Consider the following 18,637-nt stretch of genomic DNA (forward strand, 5'->3'; position numbering starts at 1 on the left):
ACAAGCAAAACACAGGGGAACTTGTTCTTCACGGTGATGCAAAGCTGTTAAAAACACCGTGAGCTCGGAACGCTCCCATTTCTCACTCACTTGGTGTGACTGTAAACAACTGCACAGCAATGGAAAAATCCCAACGCGGCATTCCCAGCTCTCCTGCAGGACTCCACTGCCCTTCCAGCAGAAAGGCAGTGAGTTATAAACCTGGCAGTGAAATCTGAGGGATGTGGAAACGACACCGTGCTGGGTCTGTGGGTTTACCCACACCATCTTTCAGGACTCTAATGAGAATTACACAGTTAAAGCCTCGTGCACCGGTGTGAAAATACTGCCACTGAGCGTGTAATCGTGTGCCTGAGGCTCTCAGGTCCCCTCGCTAAGAGAAAAGCATGGATCTGTCGTCGGAAGAGCTGCCTGTGCCTCTCTGGGCTCCACCACAATAGCTGCAGTCATGCATTTGGACTGGAGATAAAATACAACACCGTGACGAATTCATGTGCTTTATCTGGTACCAGCCCTACTCCGCAGATGCAGCGTGCAGTTGTTAGAGCTCAGCAGCTGGCTCGCCCCTGCTCTGCCCCCATTCCCTGTGCTGGAGCTGCCCCCATGCCCACTGCCCACCCCATGGCCCTGCAGTGGATGCTCTCCTCCTCCCTTTGCGCAGCACTCCACCACCAGAGATGCTACAGGGCCCAGCCCGCGTCACCTCAAAGGAATTCACCCCTGACTTCCAAGGAGCAGGATTGGGCTCCCTGCCCTCCCCGTCACTGGCACTAAAAGCAGCAGATAGCATTGGGCAGACACTGCCTTGTGCCGCCCCGCTCAGCGGTCCCGGAGTGCTCCTGGTAAGGCAGATGTGGGCTCTCCATGGGGTCTCTCCTTGGTGTCACTCCGTGGGGTCACTCTGTGTGGTCCCTCCGTGGGATGTCCCTCGGGGATCTCTCCATGAGGGTCTCAGGTGGAGCTGAGTGCCCTGGGAGGGGGTATCCAGGTCCTGAGTAGCTGTGTTGGTATAATCAACTGAAGGACAACTGGGGATGGAGGAGCTGGGTTCTGAGTGGCAGATGTGGGCTAAAACGCTTTATGACTTATCCTAAAAACCGAGTGAGGGAGAAAAGATACTATATTTGTTGGGGAAGCTGTACAGCTGCTTGCAAACAGAAAATGAGCCAATGATCAGCAGGGTCTGTATTTATTTGTTAATCCCTCAGCAGCTGCGACGTACGTTAACCTTTTCCCTCCGGGATGGGCAGAGAGCGGTTCAAAAGGCAAAAACTAATCATAATAATAAATAAGTAACGGGAAGGCGAAGGGAAAGGCAGATTTTATTTTTTTTCCTTGGAAGCACGAGAGGTGGTGGCAGTGGTAACGGGGGGAGGGTGGGGTGGGGGATCTTTTATTGTAAAATAATCAACAGGTATTTTCCATAGAAAGCAGCGGGGCCGCCCCGAGCTCCTCCTCAGCCCTTCTCCTCGGGGGATCCCCCCCCCACACCCCGATGGGGAGCAGAAGTTGAGCCCAAACTTTGCGAAGTTGAGCGCATCGCTCCCCCCCCCGCCCCCCCCGGCTCCCCCCGCCCCTCCCCGCCCGCTCCTCCGGCGGCGGCGGCGGCCCCGAGGGGCGCTCCATTGTCTGCGAGGGGATGGCGGCCGTGCCCCCCCCGCCCCCACCCTCCCCCTCTCCCCCCCATCCCCACCCCCACTCCGCGCCGAGGTGCGCGGGGCGCCGGGCGGGCGGCCGCCTCCTCTCCGCCAAAGTTTCGGGATCGGCGTCTCCTCGTGATGTATGGATGATATATTGCATTGTGGGTGTCAATATAACTGACGGCCATATTTGCCGGTGCCGCTCCTGCCGTAAACAACCCCAAAGTGTCTGGGAGACGCGGAGACGCTTCGCTGAATTCCATCAGGACCGCCCGTCCTCCTCCCGCTGGCCATGGCGCTGGGAATGTCGTACAAACCCAACTTGAACGCCCACATCCCCGGGACTCCCCTCGGCCCGGGTAAGTGCTCGCCGGGAACCGGGCACAAGTTTGGGAGGAGGGCGGCGGGGCCGCGCGGCACCTGGGGCAGCTCCGGGCTGCGGTCGTCCCCGCTCCGCGATGGCGGGGCAGCCCGCGCCGCCATTACCGCCGCCCGCCCGCCCCGCGCCGCTCCTCTGAGGGGGACGCGGAGCCCCGCGGGCCGACCCCGCGCCGCCGCCGGGGCTCCGTCCGCCGGCTTTCCTCCATGCCCGGCTCCCCGGGGCGGCTGATTGATCTGGATCAGGAATATTCCGCCGGCGCCTCAGCGAGGACCGCTGCTGGCGGGACGCCGCAAGTGCCGTCGGGCGCTCTCCTCGTCCGCCGCGGCCGCCCGGGACCACCGCGGCCCCGCGTCCTCCGCCCGCAGCGCCGGGCTCCGTCCCACCGCCCCGCAGCGGCCCTCCTCCTCCTCGCTTTCGTTCTGGAGGAGGTTTAGAAACGGTTCTTTTATCCCTCCGACACCACCTTTATCTTTTATTTCTTTATTTAAAAATTCTTACTATTATTCCCCCCCCTCACCCCACCCCCCCTCTCCCCCAGTTCCTCCCGCAGTGGATCTCTACGGGAGCTTTACCAACTTTCCTCTCTGAAAAGTTTCCCCGATGAGATAACTTTCTGGCTTTTTTTCTTTTTTTTTTCTTTTTTGTTTTTTCACCCTTCCCTCCCCCGCTGCTGCTATGGGGCTCCGTCCGCACCCGCGGGGGTTCTGGAGGGGATCTGTGCCCGCGCTGAGCGGAACCAAAATGGAGAAGTTGGTTCTGATGGAGCCTTCTTCCCCCGTCCGTTCCCTGCTGCAGGGCTGCTGGCATCGCACCGAGCGCGGGCTGATGCCGAAATTCGTTTTATTCTTGACAAGTTTGGCTGCTTGGGTTTGCGCCGAGGGAGATCTGCTCCGGTGGTTTTACAGCGCGGTTCCCTTGGGATATCGGTGTGGGATTGAAGGATGCGCTCTGTCCTGGCTGCCCTGAGAGCCGCAGTCCGGCCCTGCAGCCGCCAGCGGGTGACAACTGCCGTCCGCTCTGTGCGGGTCCTGCACGGTGGGGGGGCCCACGAGCACGGGATGTGCTGAGGATCTCTGACAAAAAGCAGAAGTGTCACCGGAGGGGAGAGAGGGAGGAAAAAAAAGAAAAAAAAAAAGAGAAACAAAGCAAAGCCCGGCGAGGGAAACCATTCCGCTGCCGGCTCCCAGGGGAACCTGTGCCTTGCTCTCTGCAAAACTGCAGGGGAACAAAGGTGGTGGGGCGGGGTGGGGTGGGTGAGGGTCACTGTGGGGGGACCCGGTCCTGGTGCCTGGCAGTGGGGCTGAGTGGGGAAGTTTGTGCCGCCGGTGCTCTGCCCGTGTGCTTTCCGCTGCTCCTGCTGCAATTTAGATTTACATTTTTCACGCATTTTATCTTTCCTACCTCCTTCTCCTTTATTTTATTTTATTTTTTTTCCTTCCCTACCACGTAGCTGCAAGTTTGCTGTCATGCTGGAACTATTCTTCTCTAAGTTGTCCTCTCTCCTGAGTTGGGATCGCCCCCGACACCCCCGGAATCTTTGCAATGAAAGAATGTCCTCCTCTGAATCCAAAATGGGCTCTCTCCTCCCTCCCTGCCTTCTGCCATTATCCTCACGCACCAGCTCTTCCTCTCGCTCGTGGTATTGCCAGCACCGTGGCCTAAGGCCAAGGGAGTTAGACAAAGCAGTCCTTGCAGTCACACATATCGCGTTCGGAGTGATAGGACTGCAGATGGCCCCCTCCTTTCTGGAGCTTAATTCCGATGAGAAGGAGATTGCTTCTCTATTGTGCTGACATCGATGCCCCCAGCCAGGAGGAGAAACCCGAGGTTTGCTTCCAAACCTGGGGCGAAGGAACCCCCCTCCCCCGTCCTGCAGAGGAGAGGAAAACAGGAAATCTGTCCCTTTTGGCCCGAGATCAGCCCTGCAGAAGCCTCTCCGTGTGAATGCTGAGCGTTGTGGTCTCAGCAGACCGAGGGCTCTGGCCAGCAGTGGATCTCGCAGGGATTTTCCTCTGGGAGGTAATGCTGCTGCCCTGCAGTGCAGGGTTTTGGTGCAGGGCCGTTGGAACGGTGTCAGCTCAGCTCCTGGAGCTCTGTCCTTTCTGCAGAGAGAAGTCCTCTCAAGTTTGGGCTGAGTGGCCGCTGCAAAATTGATTTGCTCAGTGAGTGGCCCGGCTTGGATGGGTACAGAAACGTGTTTGGGACATGCACACCTGGGCTGAAGCCCTGAGGGAGGGGCTGGCTTGGGATGGGGCACTGTGAGGCAGTGACAGGCCTGGGGATGCCTGCAGGTGTGGAAAGTGGGGCTGCTCACTCTTTGCTTTACACCGGGCTGTGGGAAGGGGGTCGTGTTGTCAGAGCAGGATTTGGTGCCTGTTCCTCCTGCCCACGAGGCAGCGTTTGCCTGAATTGTCCATTCCCTTTGTGGGTCCCACACTCTGTGCTGGAAGAGCCCCATTTAATCCACATTTAATCCAATCTCTGCACAGGAGCTCTGTTAGGGATCCAGGATGCTGTGTCTTCTCATCCTCACCTGACCCCACTGTGTCCCCAGGCACCTCTGTTACCCTTCTTAACATACTATTTTTATTTGTTTTGATTTTCTTGTGTGCTGTACTGAATCTTTCAAGGCAGTACTCCTTCATCCTCACCTGTGTTATACCTCGTATTGTTTAATTCTGTTCTCTGTAAGAGGACCAACCACTGCACTAAGCTGAAGTGGAACATCTCCACCACCTTCAGTGGAAGCAGAGGGATTTGCACCGGCTGTGGGCAGGTCTGTAGTTTGTCTTTTGACTGAGTGGTCACATTCATGCTCGGATGGTCGCATTCAAAGAGTTGTGGTCAGTGGCTCGACGTCCAGTTGTGTTCGATGACCTGACGTTCAGTGGCAGTCACTGTCTCGAGGTCCAGGTGAAGATCAGGGACAAGCAGCGGGACTGGTGTTGATTGAACATTCCTGATGACGTGTGCATTGGGATTGAGTTTGCCAGTGACCCAGAGCTGCGTGGTGTGGTGAGCGCTGGAGGTGCTCGAGGCTGGGCTGGATGGGCTGGGGGCAGCCTGGTCTGGTGGGAGGTGAAGGTCTTGTGGTCTGTGGCTAGGTGAGCTTAATGGTGCTTTCAACCCAAACCATTCAGTGGTTCTGTGGTTTTCCCTGTTCCTGGGCATTTGCTGTGGATATCCACCAGCATTCCTGTTCTGCTCAGGCACGGGTTCGAGAGCAGTAGTTTAAACATCCAGAAGCCAGCAGAAGGAGCTTGGAATGTTCCTCTGTAATTTCAACAAGAAATAATACCACGTTTCAAGACAAAGCCTGTTCCTGCAATAAAGCTTGAAAACTTCTGTGTTTAGGATCTGGAGAAGCAAATTCCAGCAGTCTTTGTCAAAAGAAGGGACTGTGCCTCAGCCCCTGGTCAGCAGGCACTGAGCTGCACAGCGGTGCTGCCATGCTGAGGAGCAGCAGGGCTGGCAGCCTCACCTTGCAGAGGCTTTGTGGTCAAAAATGCAAGTTCTTGCTGAAAGGAATTTCCATCACTGGGGCTGCAGCTTGCAGTTGGGGAATCCGATATTGTTCAGTCCTGAGATGTGATGCTCAGCGTGTTAGCTTATTTCTTACTGAGGCTGCAGTGCAAACTTGTGTGAGCAAATGGCTTGCTTGTTCCCCTTTACAGACAGCTTAGGTTTCACAGTGTGGTGAGGGGTTGGTGCTTTTTTTTTATTTTATTTTTTGGGATGAGAGTACTGGGAAGAACACGGTTACAAACAACGCAAAGAGCGAAGTGTTCGTGTTTAGCAGAGGGGATATTTGTTAGGAAATGTAGGTGGTGTTCCACTCCCAAAGCCCCCAAGATGCAGACTGAAAGTTTCGTGTTCCCACGTGAAGTTATGAACAGAAAAGAAACTCGCTGAGTGTGTTTCAGAATGAACAACTTTTCAGTGGACTTGTTCGGACATTTAGGAAAATGCTGGTTTTGGCTTTGTCTGCCAGAGCATTTGGGTTCAAAGCAGTGACTGGCATGGTTTTCACAACCAGCACATCTCTGCGTCATCCCCACCCACCAGTTGGTTGAGTTGCAGGGTGGTTTTGGTTCGTGCTAGCTTCATTCCTCTTGCATAAAAGTAAACCAGAAGCTGTGATCCAGTTATGCAACTGGTGCTCTATCCTTTAGGGGAACTTAGGAGCCCAAACTGAAGGCTGGACAGCTTTGAACCCTGCTCATGATGTAGGCACCCAGTCTGGGGGATCAGACTAAATTCCAGACTTCAGTCCTGCCCCCTCACCCCAGCTATGTGCAGTATACACGCGCCAAAGGCTTTGATCTTCTGATCCATTCTCATTGTGCCAAAACATGTCCTGTCTTCAGCTAGAATGGAAGAACAGTGGGGAGGTAGAGGGACTGTCTTCTGTTTTTCTGATTAATAAAAAAAAAAAAGGGGGGAGGAGGTGGAAAGAGAAGACATAAAACATGACTGTTATCCACATGGGAAAATTAAGTGGAACGGGAGTACTAGAGGAAAGGCCCTGAGTGTGATGGATCAAAAGAGCAAGGCCTCTGGCTGTTAACGAAAAAGAATGTCCTAGTTCTTGAGAACATATTTATATGTGCGTGTGTGCTGAATTTTTTTTTCTTTTCAAGTGAAATAGTTTTATTCAAAGAAAGGTCTGTTTCTGCCACACAGGCTGTTTGAGGTGGGAAATAGTGGGTGAAAATAAAACTTTTCGCAGCCGGTCCTATAAGGGACGTTTTGTGCAGATGAGAACTGGGTCCGTTATTTTAAAATAAAGAAATAAATAAATAGTTGGGAGGTTGGGGGAAATGGGGGCTGACAGCATTTCTGCTGTGGGTTGGCATCTTCACACTGCTCCATGTGTTGCTTGGCTGTGCAGTAGGTCTGCTTGCATAGACATGCGTGTGGTGTCCCATGGATGGCAGGGAGTTCTGGTTGAGCTTAAGCCAAATTGTGCAGAGGGTTAAGGAATCAAATACTCCTGTAGTCAGCCAGAACTCTGCAGCTGTGGTTCGGGCTGTGTGCAGATACTGCAGAGATGGCTGTAGTTAGGTGCTGCCTCCCACCCTGTGCTGGAAGATCCTTGCCTTGCAATGTACGTTGTCCATGCAGCTCAGAACATTTCTCAATCTGTTTTGGTGCAAACTTGGCCTCTTTAGGGCAGAGAAGTTAACATCCTCTCGGTTAAAATATTCCAGCCTGGTTGTCTCAGACTGTGTACCTGCAGGGGTCTCTTCTTACACACTGTCATATTCCTGAGTACCAAGAGTTTGTAAAATGGCAGGAGCTTATGCATTCCATTTTATAGGACCTTGCAGCGTGCGGAGTTACAGAGAAACACACATCCAGTGGGATTAGCTCTTAATTCTTAAGTCAGTTCTACATGAGTAACTGGGCGAGGTGAGTGTTTCTGATTTTCCTTTGCTGCATCTGTGAGAATGAAGCAGAGTGGCAGCTGAGTGCTGTGGCCACCACAGAGGTGTCCCTGTGGGCATCTGCTGTGAGTGGATCAGGTGGGAGCACACCGGCGTTCCTGCCCCACTGCTTCCTTGTGGGGTGCGTGGTGAGCTGCTTTTCCAGTTAGCTTTCTAGCAAGCAACAGCAGTAGAGTTAAGAATTGACATTGCTGCTCAGGCTTGGAGACAGTAGAGAGGAAACTGGATGGATCTCTACAAACCTGTCGGAAATTGATGGAGAGATTCCTGGTCAGAGGGAGTCCGGGGAAACAAAGGTTGGTTCTTGATCCTTTGTCTTGCAGGGTGATCACTGGAAGGGAGAGATTTTGACCCCCAAAGATCTCTTTTCTGTTTGCTGTATTGTAACACCTCTTCCTAATTAATAAAGAATAACGTTGATTAGCAAGGAACTCACTGTATTTCTGTGGGGGAAAAAAAAATGCCTCTGTCAGTCTTCTGTGCGAACACAGAAATGAAGGACGTTGTTGGCACAAGAATAAATGAGTATATGAAAGGTTTTGTATACGTTTAATTAGGAAAGTGGAGGCAGGAAAGTGTGTACATTAATTTAGGTTTAACGCAGCAGCAAGCACTAAGGCAATCTGGGAGGTGCTGCACAGTGTCACTCGAATTCAGAACAAGCACACTCCCTTTTTGGTTCTGTCAATTCCTAACTGTCTTGTCTCCATTGTTACTTTAACAGGAGAGAGCAAGCCTCAATTTAGATCCCCCCTCCTTTTTTTCCTCTCTAGTGAATACCTAATCATCAAACGGATTTTTGACTGGGTCTTGGCTCTGAGACTTGCTGGCCTAATTTTTCTTCCTTACTGTAATAGCAATAGCTGGTGATTTTTTTTTAATTGTTATTATTATTTTTTTTAATCTGTGACATATAGGATGTTCAGGCATGCAGATGTATTTCGGGTTAATTGACTAATAGTCATCTGAGACCCAGGGCTTCTCTTTGAGATTAACATACAAAGTGATAGGTCAAAAAGCCTAAGGTCCATTGCCCCATGAGATAATAATACCCCCGCAATTAATTTCATTTTCATGATTGCATCATCTTAAATTGAGGTGAAATCCAGGATATTTTGTTTTTCTTCCCTCCGGCAGAGTTTGGCTGGCACAACTTCTGGCCTGGGCGTGTGGAGCTGGTGCCATGGCCAAGCCAAAATCCCTTCCTTTGTTCTCAGGGCCTGCTGCTGCTGATAAAGTGGTCGGCGCATGGCATTATGTCTTATTACATTTTTGATGCAGACTGCAAAGAAACGGGTAAACTCACCATGGTTACCACGATCTGTCACTTGGCAGGGCACGCCGTACTCAGCAATGGCCTCTAGTGTCTGCTGCACAGCTCTGCATAGCGTGGGTACAGCAGACAATGAGCACCCAGCTGTGGAGCAGCACCAGGTAGGGCCCTGACTGCTGATGGCAGGCAGCAGCGATGTCCCGGCTCCAGCGCTGGGTTCCCCCGCATCACTCCCTGCTGAAAGTTCTTCTTTGTGTAGTGCAGCTCCTGTGCTGAGTCCTGCTGCTGTCCCCTGCAGCACCTGAGGTGTGCAGAGCATGGTTGGGCCCGGCCTCGCTGCTTTATCTTGGCCCATGGTGTTTCTGGTGGAGCGTTCTCTTATCCGGACGTGCCCCGCTGTGTTATTTCATACAGGTGAAGCTCACTTCATTTGAATTCGCATAACCTCAAACAATCACTGATTATCTGTGCTGTTTTATCACTAGCCAATAACATGCTGGTGAAAAGGATCCTGTTTTCTGACCTGCGTGGGCTGCAGCTGTAGGATGAGCTGTTGGTGAGGTGTGAGTGGCCAAAGTGGGATTCCTGAGGCCATCCGAGTCCTTGCTCAGAGCCACTTTGGAGCTTCCAGGTCCTGTGTGCGTGGTGCTTGCAGGAGCAGCCCGGGAACAAGTCTTTACAGGATGCATCTTTTGTTTTATTCTGTGGGAGCAAAAATCGCTGGAGTCTGTCTTTGCTTAATTGAGGTAATTAAATCTCTCTACCTTGCAGCACAAAGGGTTCATTAATGTTTTTGAAGCGTTTTGAAATCACTGGAGGAAAGATGCTGTTTGCTGTTGTGTCACGTTTGATAAGTGTTGAAATTTCAAGTCATCTGGACTTGAAATATTGGCTGAGTTGTAGGTATGGGAACCTTGCTGCTGTGCACGTGGAGAGGGAAGGGCTGACACAGCTCACAGCTGCAGTGCCCCTCCGCAGTGCAGGAGCTGCACTCTGTGGGTATGTTTTAATTTTTGTTTTTTTTTGTTGTTCTTACTGTACTTCATCAGGATGTGACTGTTAGCTCCACACAAACCCTTAGCAGTAGACACGTGGATTGCAGGGCCATGAAATGTAGCAGGTTTGTCTTTATCTTAAGCTTCCTTTTTTCAGATGGACCTAGCGACCAGCCCAGTTTACCTTCGTGAGGATTTCACATCCAGTTAACTAGACAGAAATGAGAACGTAGACTTAGAACAAAGACACCACCACAGTGCTGACCTGTGATACCTTCTGAAGTGTGAAGAGTTCCCAACCCAGGAGGAGTCTGTTGGGCTGTGTTCAGCCCAGCTTTTCACAACGTAACTGCTGTCTTTCTGCTTCTTAGTGAAGAGAAACGGGGAATGAAATCTCTTGCAAGTTCTGAACAAAGCTGGTGATTGACGTGGTTCTGAGCCACAATGACTTTCATCAACAGTTTAATTTAGGTTCACATGAAAGCTGGTGAATAAGATCCCTTCCTCAAATGAAGGGCAGTTGGGCATTTGTAGCAAGGAATTGCATAAAGGGAATCTTCAGGCAGCAGGAGGTCTGCATCTGTGCCTGCAGGCAAGGACAGCAGCACCCTTGGTGGGGGTGAGGTGGGGGGGGGTTAACTGCAAGAGTGAAAAAGAGCAGCTGGGTCAAACGCTGCCTTAGCCCTGAGTGTGCAGTTCTCACCAGTCCATTAAAGCTGTTGTAAAACAGGCAGCAAAATTAAGCCCTCCAAAAGAAACCTTAATATTATTTCTCAGCAACAAATCCTTACCGTAGTGGGGTAGTGAAGTGTCTTGGTTCCTTGTTTCTGAAGTAGTCCATCAGTGGTTGGATGGGGAGGGTCTGTTTCTTTTCGCTGAACCATAATCCAGAGATGGGTATTTTTTTGCCTTTGATGTACTTACGTAGTGCAGTTCATGAGACAAAAGTTGTTTGATACCTCACGAAGAGGAATAAGGCGAGCAGTCTTCACCTCTGATGTCATACAATGAGCAGGAGATCCAACAGACCTCCACTGAGTGTTGTCTATGAATAGTTTTGGCATCAGCTGAAAATAGTACTGAGGATAACTCGCACTGACCATGTGATGGCACTTTGAGTTGCAAAGTTGCTTTCAGATAACTTGCACTGAAAATGTAAAAATAGCACGGGGCGTTCGACTCATCTGTGTGGAATGTATATATGCAAAAATAGGGCTCCTTAAGATTTAGTTTGTCTAGGCAGAACAACTTGTCATGTTACACTGCTTCACTTTTAGACAAACAATTTGCACTGATAAGGTTGCAGGCCGTGCTATTTAGTACGGCAAACACTAGGGAAGCACTAATTTATCTCCTTGTAGGAAACAGGGTGGTTGTGGCATGAGCTGGCTCAGAGTAAGGGGAGAGTTCCCAGCTTTAGAAACGAGGAAAGCCATCTAAAACCTGTCCCCGTGCAACCTGCTGATCCATCTGTAGATAGCAACAAATGTTTTTTTCTCTTTTTTCTCTACAGCTGGAACTGTTCACTCTCCCTCCACGAGTATGGCAACGTCTGCGCAGTACAGACAGCTTATAAATGACTACGGGCCCCCATCACTAGGATATACACAAGGGATACAGGTACAGCTCTGCTTGTTGGTTTTTCTTTAACCAGATCACTGACCCCAGGCTTGCACGGTATCGTGGATTGTGGCCTGTAATCTGAGGTGTTCCTCCCTCTCACCAAGGTCTGAAATCAAACCCAAATGGCAAACTGATTCATCACACATGTCTTGAGATCAAATTAGACTAAGCAGAGTGCTGAGTGAGATTAGTTACTAATTAACTGTTAGTCCCTTCCCTTCTGAGTAAGTGAACCGTGTCTTGAGTTATGTTCTGGTAGCAGGGGCTGCTATGTGCTTTTAAATCATTAGAAAAGTTATAGTCCTACACCTTTAACTGTTTTCCTTGGACTAACTGCCAGTTTAAGATTGACAGTCTCCTGAAGTGTGTGGCAGTCATACCCACGGGCTGCTTCGGGAACGCAGCTGGTAAACTTGCTGTGAAATCTTAAAAAGCAGGACTTCCCCTACTGAATGGGCAGTCTGGTTTTATCTGCTTCTCCTTCTGTCTCCTCCACAAAATACACAGCTGAACACCGATAAAAGCAGAGAGTTCAGCAAGTAGTTCTGTTTGCTGCTTTTGTAGGACTGTTCTAACTTCTGTTTCATCTCAGGCTGCACTCATGTAGCTGCATCCTCCTACCCGACTCCACTTTTTGAAGGGCACGTGGCATTATGTCCAGCTGTAGCAGCAAAGGCAAAAAGAAAATAATGTTTATATAGCAAACCTGAACATTTATTTTTTTTAAAAGTGGCTTCCTGGGGGTATTCAGCGAATTTCCAGGTGCAGTTTGTTCTAATTGCTTTGGTTTTAGTAGCGTTTAAATGAGATTAATCTACTTCCAACTGCAGGGTACCAGCAGCAGTCAAGTACCACAAAGCAAATACGCAGAACTTCTAGCTATCATTGAAGAATTAGGAAAAGAGATCAGACCTACGTATGCTGGGAGTAAAAGTGCCATGGAGAGGCTAAAACGAGGTAATGCTTCAAGTAGACATTGTTTGAAGGATCCCGTGTTCTTTGTGTCCTGGCTGCTTGTGGGCAGCTTCCTAACAATGGTTTCCCTTGAGTGGAGACAGCTGTATTGAGCTTGTTGTTAAACTGAGTGTATTAATGAGCAGCTAGAGCTCTGGTATACTCAATTCTTGCTGAATTTAATAATGGCCAAATGTGTTTCCTGTGTGCAGGGGGATTTTCAGTTAATAAGTCAAACCTTGTTTTAGAATCCTTAAGTTGTCAACTGGACGTGTTCTGCTAGGTTCTTGGTGACTTGCTTGCCCCTTCAACTGTTCTTTCTCCTTAATGTCCAAAATACACAACCAAACATTGTTTTCATCCTCTGATAAACATCTCCCACCTCCTTGGCCCAAGAGCCCTTACTGAAAGGCCGAAGGAAATATTAACTTTGTGGTAAGCTGCACTGAGGCTGGTGGGGTGAATGGCTGGGGAAAAAAACAAAGGGCCTTGTCAGTGAAGGCTGTTGAGAGAGGGATGTCAAACACATGCTCTTCCTCTGCATGGTGTTGGGCCACTTAGACTCCATTACCTGTTTCAAGTGGATGTCGTTAGGATTCTGCTACTGAGGGATACTGAAGCTTTTAGGTCTGGCTGATGAGGTCTCTTCAGCTTTGCTTAGTCAGCTAAAAGAGGTCACATAAATGCCCTTTCCTTTGCAGTGTAAAAGAAACCCCCGCATGCCCTGCTGCTTACGTCAGCTTGACATTGTCCTCTACAAGGGACGTGCAAGGGATATTTCTGAAGGAGCAGTGGGACATTCCATTGCTCCTAAAGTGACCCTGAATGCCACCTACAGTGGACGTGCTGGCATTTCTGTCCTTTGCCAACATATGTAGTTACCTCTTCCTCCCTTTCCTTAGTCCTTGTGCTGAGTTTAGCTCGCGCATTCAAACCTGAATGGGAATGTTACTGTAACAGCCCAACATCTCACCACCTTGCACATCCCTCTTACACTCACCCAAGACTACAAAGCTTTATTTAAGGCTCAACCATTATGGGAGAGTAATATATCTGCCATGACATGCAATAAAATGACTAGTAGCTGTTCTGGGAAAGGATGCAATAAAGTCTGCTGATGAGTGGTAAGTGGAATCTGGCCCAGCTAAAATCAATGTTGCTGGAGCCTCTCTTTATTGCATTGCTGGAGTCAGTATTAATAGATCATGAATGGCAATAAGCTAATGGGGACAACTTGAGAGAGTGGGAGAAATGCAAACGTCCTCTGAATAGTTCAGTTGGGCAAAGAAACACTGTTTTGCTATTTCTTGCACCGAGCGTTGATTTGTTAGTTAATGCAGGCTTAAGATTCAGTGCTGCCACTGTGACTGACTCGCAAACGATGCAAGAAATCCACAATAAATACTTTTTGCTGCCATCTTTTGGTCACAAAGATACCTCTGCATTTTAGAAGCCATAAAGCCTAAGGAGCATGTGCAAGTGCAAGAGCAGAAGTGAGTGAGGGTAGCCACGTGACAGCAGCCTCCTTGGCCACGTGGAGGTTACTGCTGAATAAAGTCCCTGTCCCCTGCTCCATCTGCTCCTACGGACAGAGGATACTGACCTCTAAAACTGGCCAAACTCCCAGTGTTCTACATAATTCAGGGTAGTTCTGCTGCATAAACTGGGCATCCTGCCACCAGATCCAGGTCTAGTGTACTGCTTTGAGTATGTATTTCTGCCTCTTGACAGCTGTAGGAGCATGCAACTTTACTTGTCCACATTGATTTAACCTTGTGCAAAGCACCCATCACGTCCCCAGTCCCTACTCCTTGCATGTAGAGGCTATTGCTGTGATCTGGGCTAGCAGCCTTCTAGTGGCAGAATCCATTACCTCTAAAAAGAGATTAAATCTCTTCTATTGCCATATTGTCATTTTTCCACCTTGTTAAGGAGCATGACTGAGCAGAGAAATCACCTCCTATCTTTTCCTGATTGTAAAGTTGTTATGGTTTTATGATTTTTGTTGTATTATTGATAGAACATTGTTAGTTGCAGAAAAATCTGTCTCCCATCGTAGAAGTCTAAATTGAGCTCTGTGATCATGAATCTAGATTCAGTGCCAGGATTAAGACTCGAGGTCCATATTGCTAGAGCTCAAGGCAGCAGGACTCTTAGTGGAAAATTCCACATAATGTCTATCAGAGCAGATAGGGCAGCAAGTAAAGCAGTGATGATTTATATTGGGAGCTGAGCCAGTTAGGATGCTCAATACTCATAATGCTCTCATTTTCCTTGTTTGGTCCATTTTCAATTCGTAACACCAGTTTGGGAAAGCAAACTTCTTCAGCTGAGGCTGTTAGGGCAGAGAGGGCTCTCTCCATTTTCTTGGTGACTCAGGGCAGAAACACATAAACCCTTCTGAGAACTGTCATTGCAAATGTCACCTGAATGAGATAATTTAAAATATGTTCAATTCTTTTGCAGGCATTATTCATGCTAGAGGATTAGTTCGGGAATGCTTGGCTGAGACTGAACGAAATGCAAGATCCTAGCCCACTAATGCAGTTACAAGATTTTCCACCTCTTAATGAAGAAGTAATGCCTACTCATTTTGACTCTTGAAACATTCTGACAAATTCCTTTATTTTGAAGGTTTTACCTTTCTTTCTTTTTGCCCTTAAAAATGTATAGTTAAGAATGACAGAACAAGGATTTTTCAACTTGCTGAGGGCTGGCATTTTGTAAAGACACTAAAACTCCCTAAAACGTTTCTAAAACATGAAAACTGAACTGCATGCAGAGGAATGCTCTCTCTCCTAGGCTATATTTCAGTTCTCTTCCTATCCAGCCACAGTCCCACTGTTTGTTTGTTTTTTTATCCTTTCACTATATTCACTTAACCACACATTGTCAGTCACTCAAAAGTTTGACAAAGCTTGACTCTAAGGACTTTTTTTGTTAATAAATGCAGAATAGCATGCTGTACTTAGTAGTCTGCTATGCCACAATTTGCCATACAGCATAGACCCTGCTTAGAAATAATAACCATCCCCTCCTCTTACTTTTCCTTTTTTGTTCATTTTGCATAAACATTTGCATGACTATTAGTGCTTTGAAGTCCATTTAAAGTGCATGAATTATATGGAAAATAGGGAAGCCTATTAAATAATAACAAGGTTCTGGAAAGCTAATTTCTACATTAAGGCTGGAGATTTCAGTTTTAAGTTTGCAAAAAAAAAATTCTGGATAAATTACTAAAACTTATTTGCATCTTTGTATGTATTTATTACTTGATGTAATAAAGCTTATTTTCATTAACAGTTTGTATTAAAACTATCTTTCTCACTTTGATCAGATTCACACTCCACGTACGAAAAGCAAAGATTTAACCTTCATGCAGGGGGCTCAAATTCAGGGAGACAAGGGAATGGGCCTCCAATTTTTGGTCAGTTTCCATTGAAGGTACAGTCCTGGTGCAGTCAGTTTCAGTAAGATGGCATTGTTGCTAGCAGTGCACCTTGCTTTCAAAATGCACACCACAGCTTGAAGCTCTCTGCCTTCACCTTCAGAGGTCAGAATGCAGTCAGCATCCTGCGAGGGTCCTGCTGAAAATTAAGAGAAATTCTGGTTAAGCAATCAGTGACTTAGCAGTATTAAAATAGGAGAGCATACTTCACTGATGGCTCCAAAATAACACTAACAAAGGAAAAGCAGCTGCATGTAGTTGCATGAAATGGGAAGCTACCAAAATGAGTGAGGATAGCAAAATAATCGAGCTTAATATAATAGTACAGTCAAATCTAAATACAAAGGAAGATGAGATATCTGAATTATTAATACATATGGAGCTAAGAATACTCCAAGTGACTACTGTAATAAGAAAAACTAATTACTTCACAGCTCAGATGAACTGGACTTTGTTGTCCTGGCAGGAAGCTCCTAATAAACATTGTTCTTTATCTGTAAGACCTAATACTACCTCTGAGAAGGCCTGACAAGCCCTCGCAGGAATGCCTGCCTTCCCCCCTCCTCCAGCACTCATCACCACTTCAGGTAAGAGCTGTTAAAGCTGTTGTTTAAAATTCTTTCAGAACTGAGTGGGCTGGAGCACTTGCACAGGAAGTTCAACTAACAGATCTGAAGGAGACATCTGGTGATGCTTTGTCTCAAGTCTGTGTACTTGATCAGAGTAGCACAGAGCACCTTTTTCACTTCTCATCTACCCCTGGTTGCTTTATGAAGGATTTCTGTCAGTGTAGTCACTGTCTGAGTAAGAGTGCAACGTTAAAACCTGTAAGGGATGTTCTCTGTACGCACTGGAACTCCTATGAAGTAGCATAAGGTATCATACCAGGCAGAAACTCATCAGAAAGAAGATTCCCAAATACGAGTAATGAGATGATGGCAGACAGAAGTAAGAATACGTAGTGCTTTAACTCTTCAGTTTTACTGTAATAGCAGGTCAGGTCACTACTCACTATTTCAATTGTGCCTATGAAGCCCTACATTATATGTCAGTCAGAAAACCGTGCATAGGTATGACAAACTTACCCTACAAGAGCCAGTTATTATTTTATTTCCTCTGATTGTAGCATCTCTTTAAAATGCTTTTTTCTTTCTAGGTTTTCCTTTGCTCTTCTTTTTTTCTCTTGCTTCTTCTTCTCTGATGCTTTCTTCTCTTTAAAAACATCACTTTCTTCTCCCTTGTAGAAGAGGTCAACCTTTTCCTGCAGGATTTCTCTGGCTATCTTTCGGTTCTTCTCCACTGATCTCGTTTGATGGCACTGAAGAAATACAGCAGGACATCTTTATCACAACTTCCACCCATTTATTTATATTTTCCTGCTAAAACTTCACATCCAGACAGCCCCAGTTTATCCATCTGTTAAACAAACTTGCTTCTTACTGAGGCTCTTTACGTATATGTAAACTCTTCTGTGATGTCTACACTGAGATTACAACCGACTAGAAAAGCAGAACGCAATTACCTTCACTACAATCCCGGACGGTACGTGCTTCAAGACAACGCAGTTGCTCGTCTTATTCGTGGCCTGACCTCCGGGGCCGTCGCCTCTCACGAACTGCTCCCTGAGCTCCGCCTCGCTGAGCTGCACGAGGCGCAAGGAGCTGCTCTTCCCGGCTGCCTGCACCACGGGTCCCCTGCTCAGGGCCAGCTGCAGTGCCCCCCACGCCCACGGCCTCCACGCGGCCGCGCGGCCCTCCCTGAGCAGGAGCGCGGAACCCCATAAGCTCGGAGCGTTCATGCAGAACGGTCAAAACAAACGGCACCGCGATACCGCGCCGGGCGCCATACTGCGCATGCGCATTTGCCTGCGCACACGGCTCTACGCGCACCTCCTATCGCATCTACGCATGCGCAGCACTTGGAGGCGGGGACGCGGCCCGGCTGATTGGCGTTCCTCAAAGCCAATCGCTGTGCAGAGTCCTTATGCACGCCCCGTGCACTCTGTACCAATCAGGTTCTGGGAACCGTCCGGCGCGTAGTCGCAATAGCCAATCCCCTCGCGGCGACGCGCGTCCTTTCCCTCTCGGCCAATCCGAGCGAAAGGCGCGTCCTGGAGCGCGCACAAGGCATCCAATCAGCGTGCTTTCTCCACGCCGCAGGGCCCCTCCCCGCCCCAGCGCGTTCGAAAGTGGGCCGCCAATGGCTGGGAAGGAGGAGGGAGCCCCGCTTGTTTACCGCTGAACGGTCGCTGAGCAAGCCGCTCCCGGACGTCTCCCGGAGGGCTCCCAGCAATGCGGGTAGGCACCGGTGAGTGTTGAGGGCGGCCGGCGGGGCGAGAGTCCGGCAGCGGCGGCGCGCTTCACCGCGCCTCATCGCCGCGAGGCCGCCTGCACCGCTCCGCCCCTTCTTTGCCGACTGGCAGCGCTTGCAGCCAATCGGAAGCTGCGACGCCGTCAACATCCCGGAACGCGAGCGGCGCTAGCCAATGGCAGCACGGGGGTGGGGCTTCGGCGTGAGGGAGGCGGAGTGGTGGCGGGGTGGGGGTGCTCGGGCGCGGCGGGTGAGGGTGTGGGGGGAAGCGGTGATGGGGCCGCGCCGGAGGCAGAGAAGCACTTATTGGGCGGTGAGAGATAATGCGGGACCCGGAGGGGTCAGAGAGAGGGGCCACTGCGAGGGGGACGTGGGGCGGGGCCGCGGTGCGCGGGGCTGTGCTGGCACCTGGAGCTGTGCTGGCACCTGGAGCTGTGCTGGCACCTGGAGCTGTGCTGGTGAGTTAATTCCTCGCGGCTCATTTAATCCTGTTCCTCCGTGCGGGGGTTTGGCAGAATGAGGGCTCGTGTTGTGCTGCGGGAGCAGCAGGTGACAGCTGAGCTGC

The 18,637-nt window shown here is 49.4% G+C and overlaps 2 protein-coding genes across 3 annotated transcripts; one reads left to right on the top strand and one right to left on the bottom strand.

Moving 5' to 3' along the window:
• The first annotated feature begins 775 nt into the window (after positions 1 to 775).
• Positions 776 to 15,205, top strand: CDK2AP1 (cyclin dependent kinase 2 associated protein 1). 2 transcript variants are annotated; one of them, XM_065739157.1, is made up of 5 exons: positions 776 to 842; positions 1,867 to 1,999; positions 11,251 to 11,357; positions 12,191 to 12,317; positions 14,781 to 15,205. In XM_065739157.1, the coding sequence occupies exons 2-5, from the start codon at positions 1,933 to 1,935 to the stop codon at positions 14,846 to 14,848; spliced, it is 369 nt and encodes a 122-aa protein (XP_065595229.1). In that variant the 5' UTR covers positions 776 to 842; positions 1,867 to 1,932; the 3' UTR covers positions 14,849 to 15,205. The 2 variants fall into 2 exon arrangements, with proteins under 2 accessions (XP_065595229.1, XP_065595228.1); XM_065739156.1 differs by lacking the exon at positions 776 to 842 and having other exon boundaries at positions 1,742 to 1,999.
• Positions 15,206 to 16,864: 1,659 nt separating this feature from the next.
• MTRFR (mitochondrial translation release factor in rescue) lies at positions 16,865 to 17,560 on the bottom strand. Its single transcript, XM_065738723.1, has 2 exons — positions 17,285 to 17,560; positions 16,865 to 17,080 (listed from the first exon to the last, which is right to left on the bottom strand). The coding sequence occupies exons 1-2, from the start codon at positions 17,558 to 17,560 to the stop codon at positions 16,865 to 16,867; spliced, it is 492 nt and encodes a 163-aa protein (XP_065594795.1).
• Positions 17,561 to 18,637: the final 1,077 nt, after the last annotated feature.

This window comes from Cyrtonyx montezumae, unplaced genomic scaffold (genome assembly GCF_038088225.1).
Source record: "Cyrtonyx montezumae isolate F1298 unplaced genomic scaffold, pur_monq_1.0 scaffold_23, whole genome shotgun sequence".
Classification (NCBI taxonomy): domain Eukaryota; kingdom Metazoa; phylum Chordata; class Aves; order Galliformes; family Odontophoridae; genus Cyrtonyx; species Cyrtonyx montezumae.

Bases quoted from the DNA above. Each gene is read 5' to 3' on its own strand.
- CDK2AP1 (XM_065739157.1), top strand. From the start codon at position 1,933: ATGGCGCTGGGAATGTCGTACAAACCCAACTTGAACGCCCACATCCCC. The intron at 2,000-11,250 runs GTAAGTGCTCGC...TTTTCTCTACAG, and splicing joins CGGGACTCCCCTCGGCCCGG to CTGGAACTGTTCACTCTCCC. The intron at 11,358-12,190 runs GTACAGCTCTGC...TTCCAACTGCAG, and splicing joins GATATACACAAGGGATACAG to GGTACCAGCAGCAGTCAAGT.
- MTRFR (XM_065738723.1), bottom strand. From the start codon at position 17,560: ATGAACGCTCCGAGCTTATGGGGTTCCGCGCTCCTGCTCAGGGAGGGC. The intron at 17,081-17,284 runs GTAATTGCGTTC...GTATTTCTTCAG, and splicing joins CGTCCGGGATTGTAGTGAAG to TGCCATCAAACGAGATCAGT.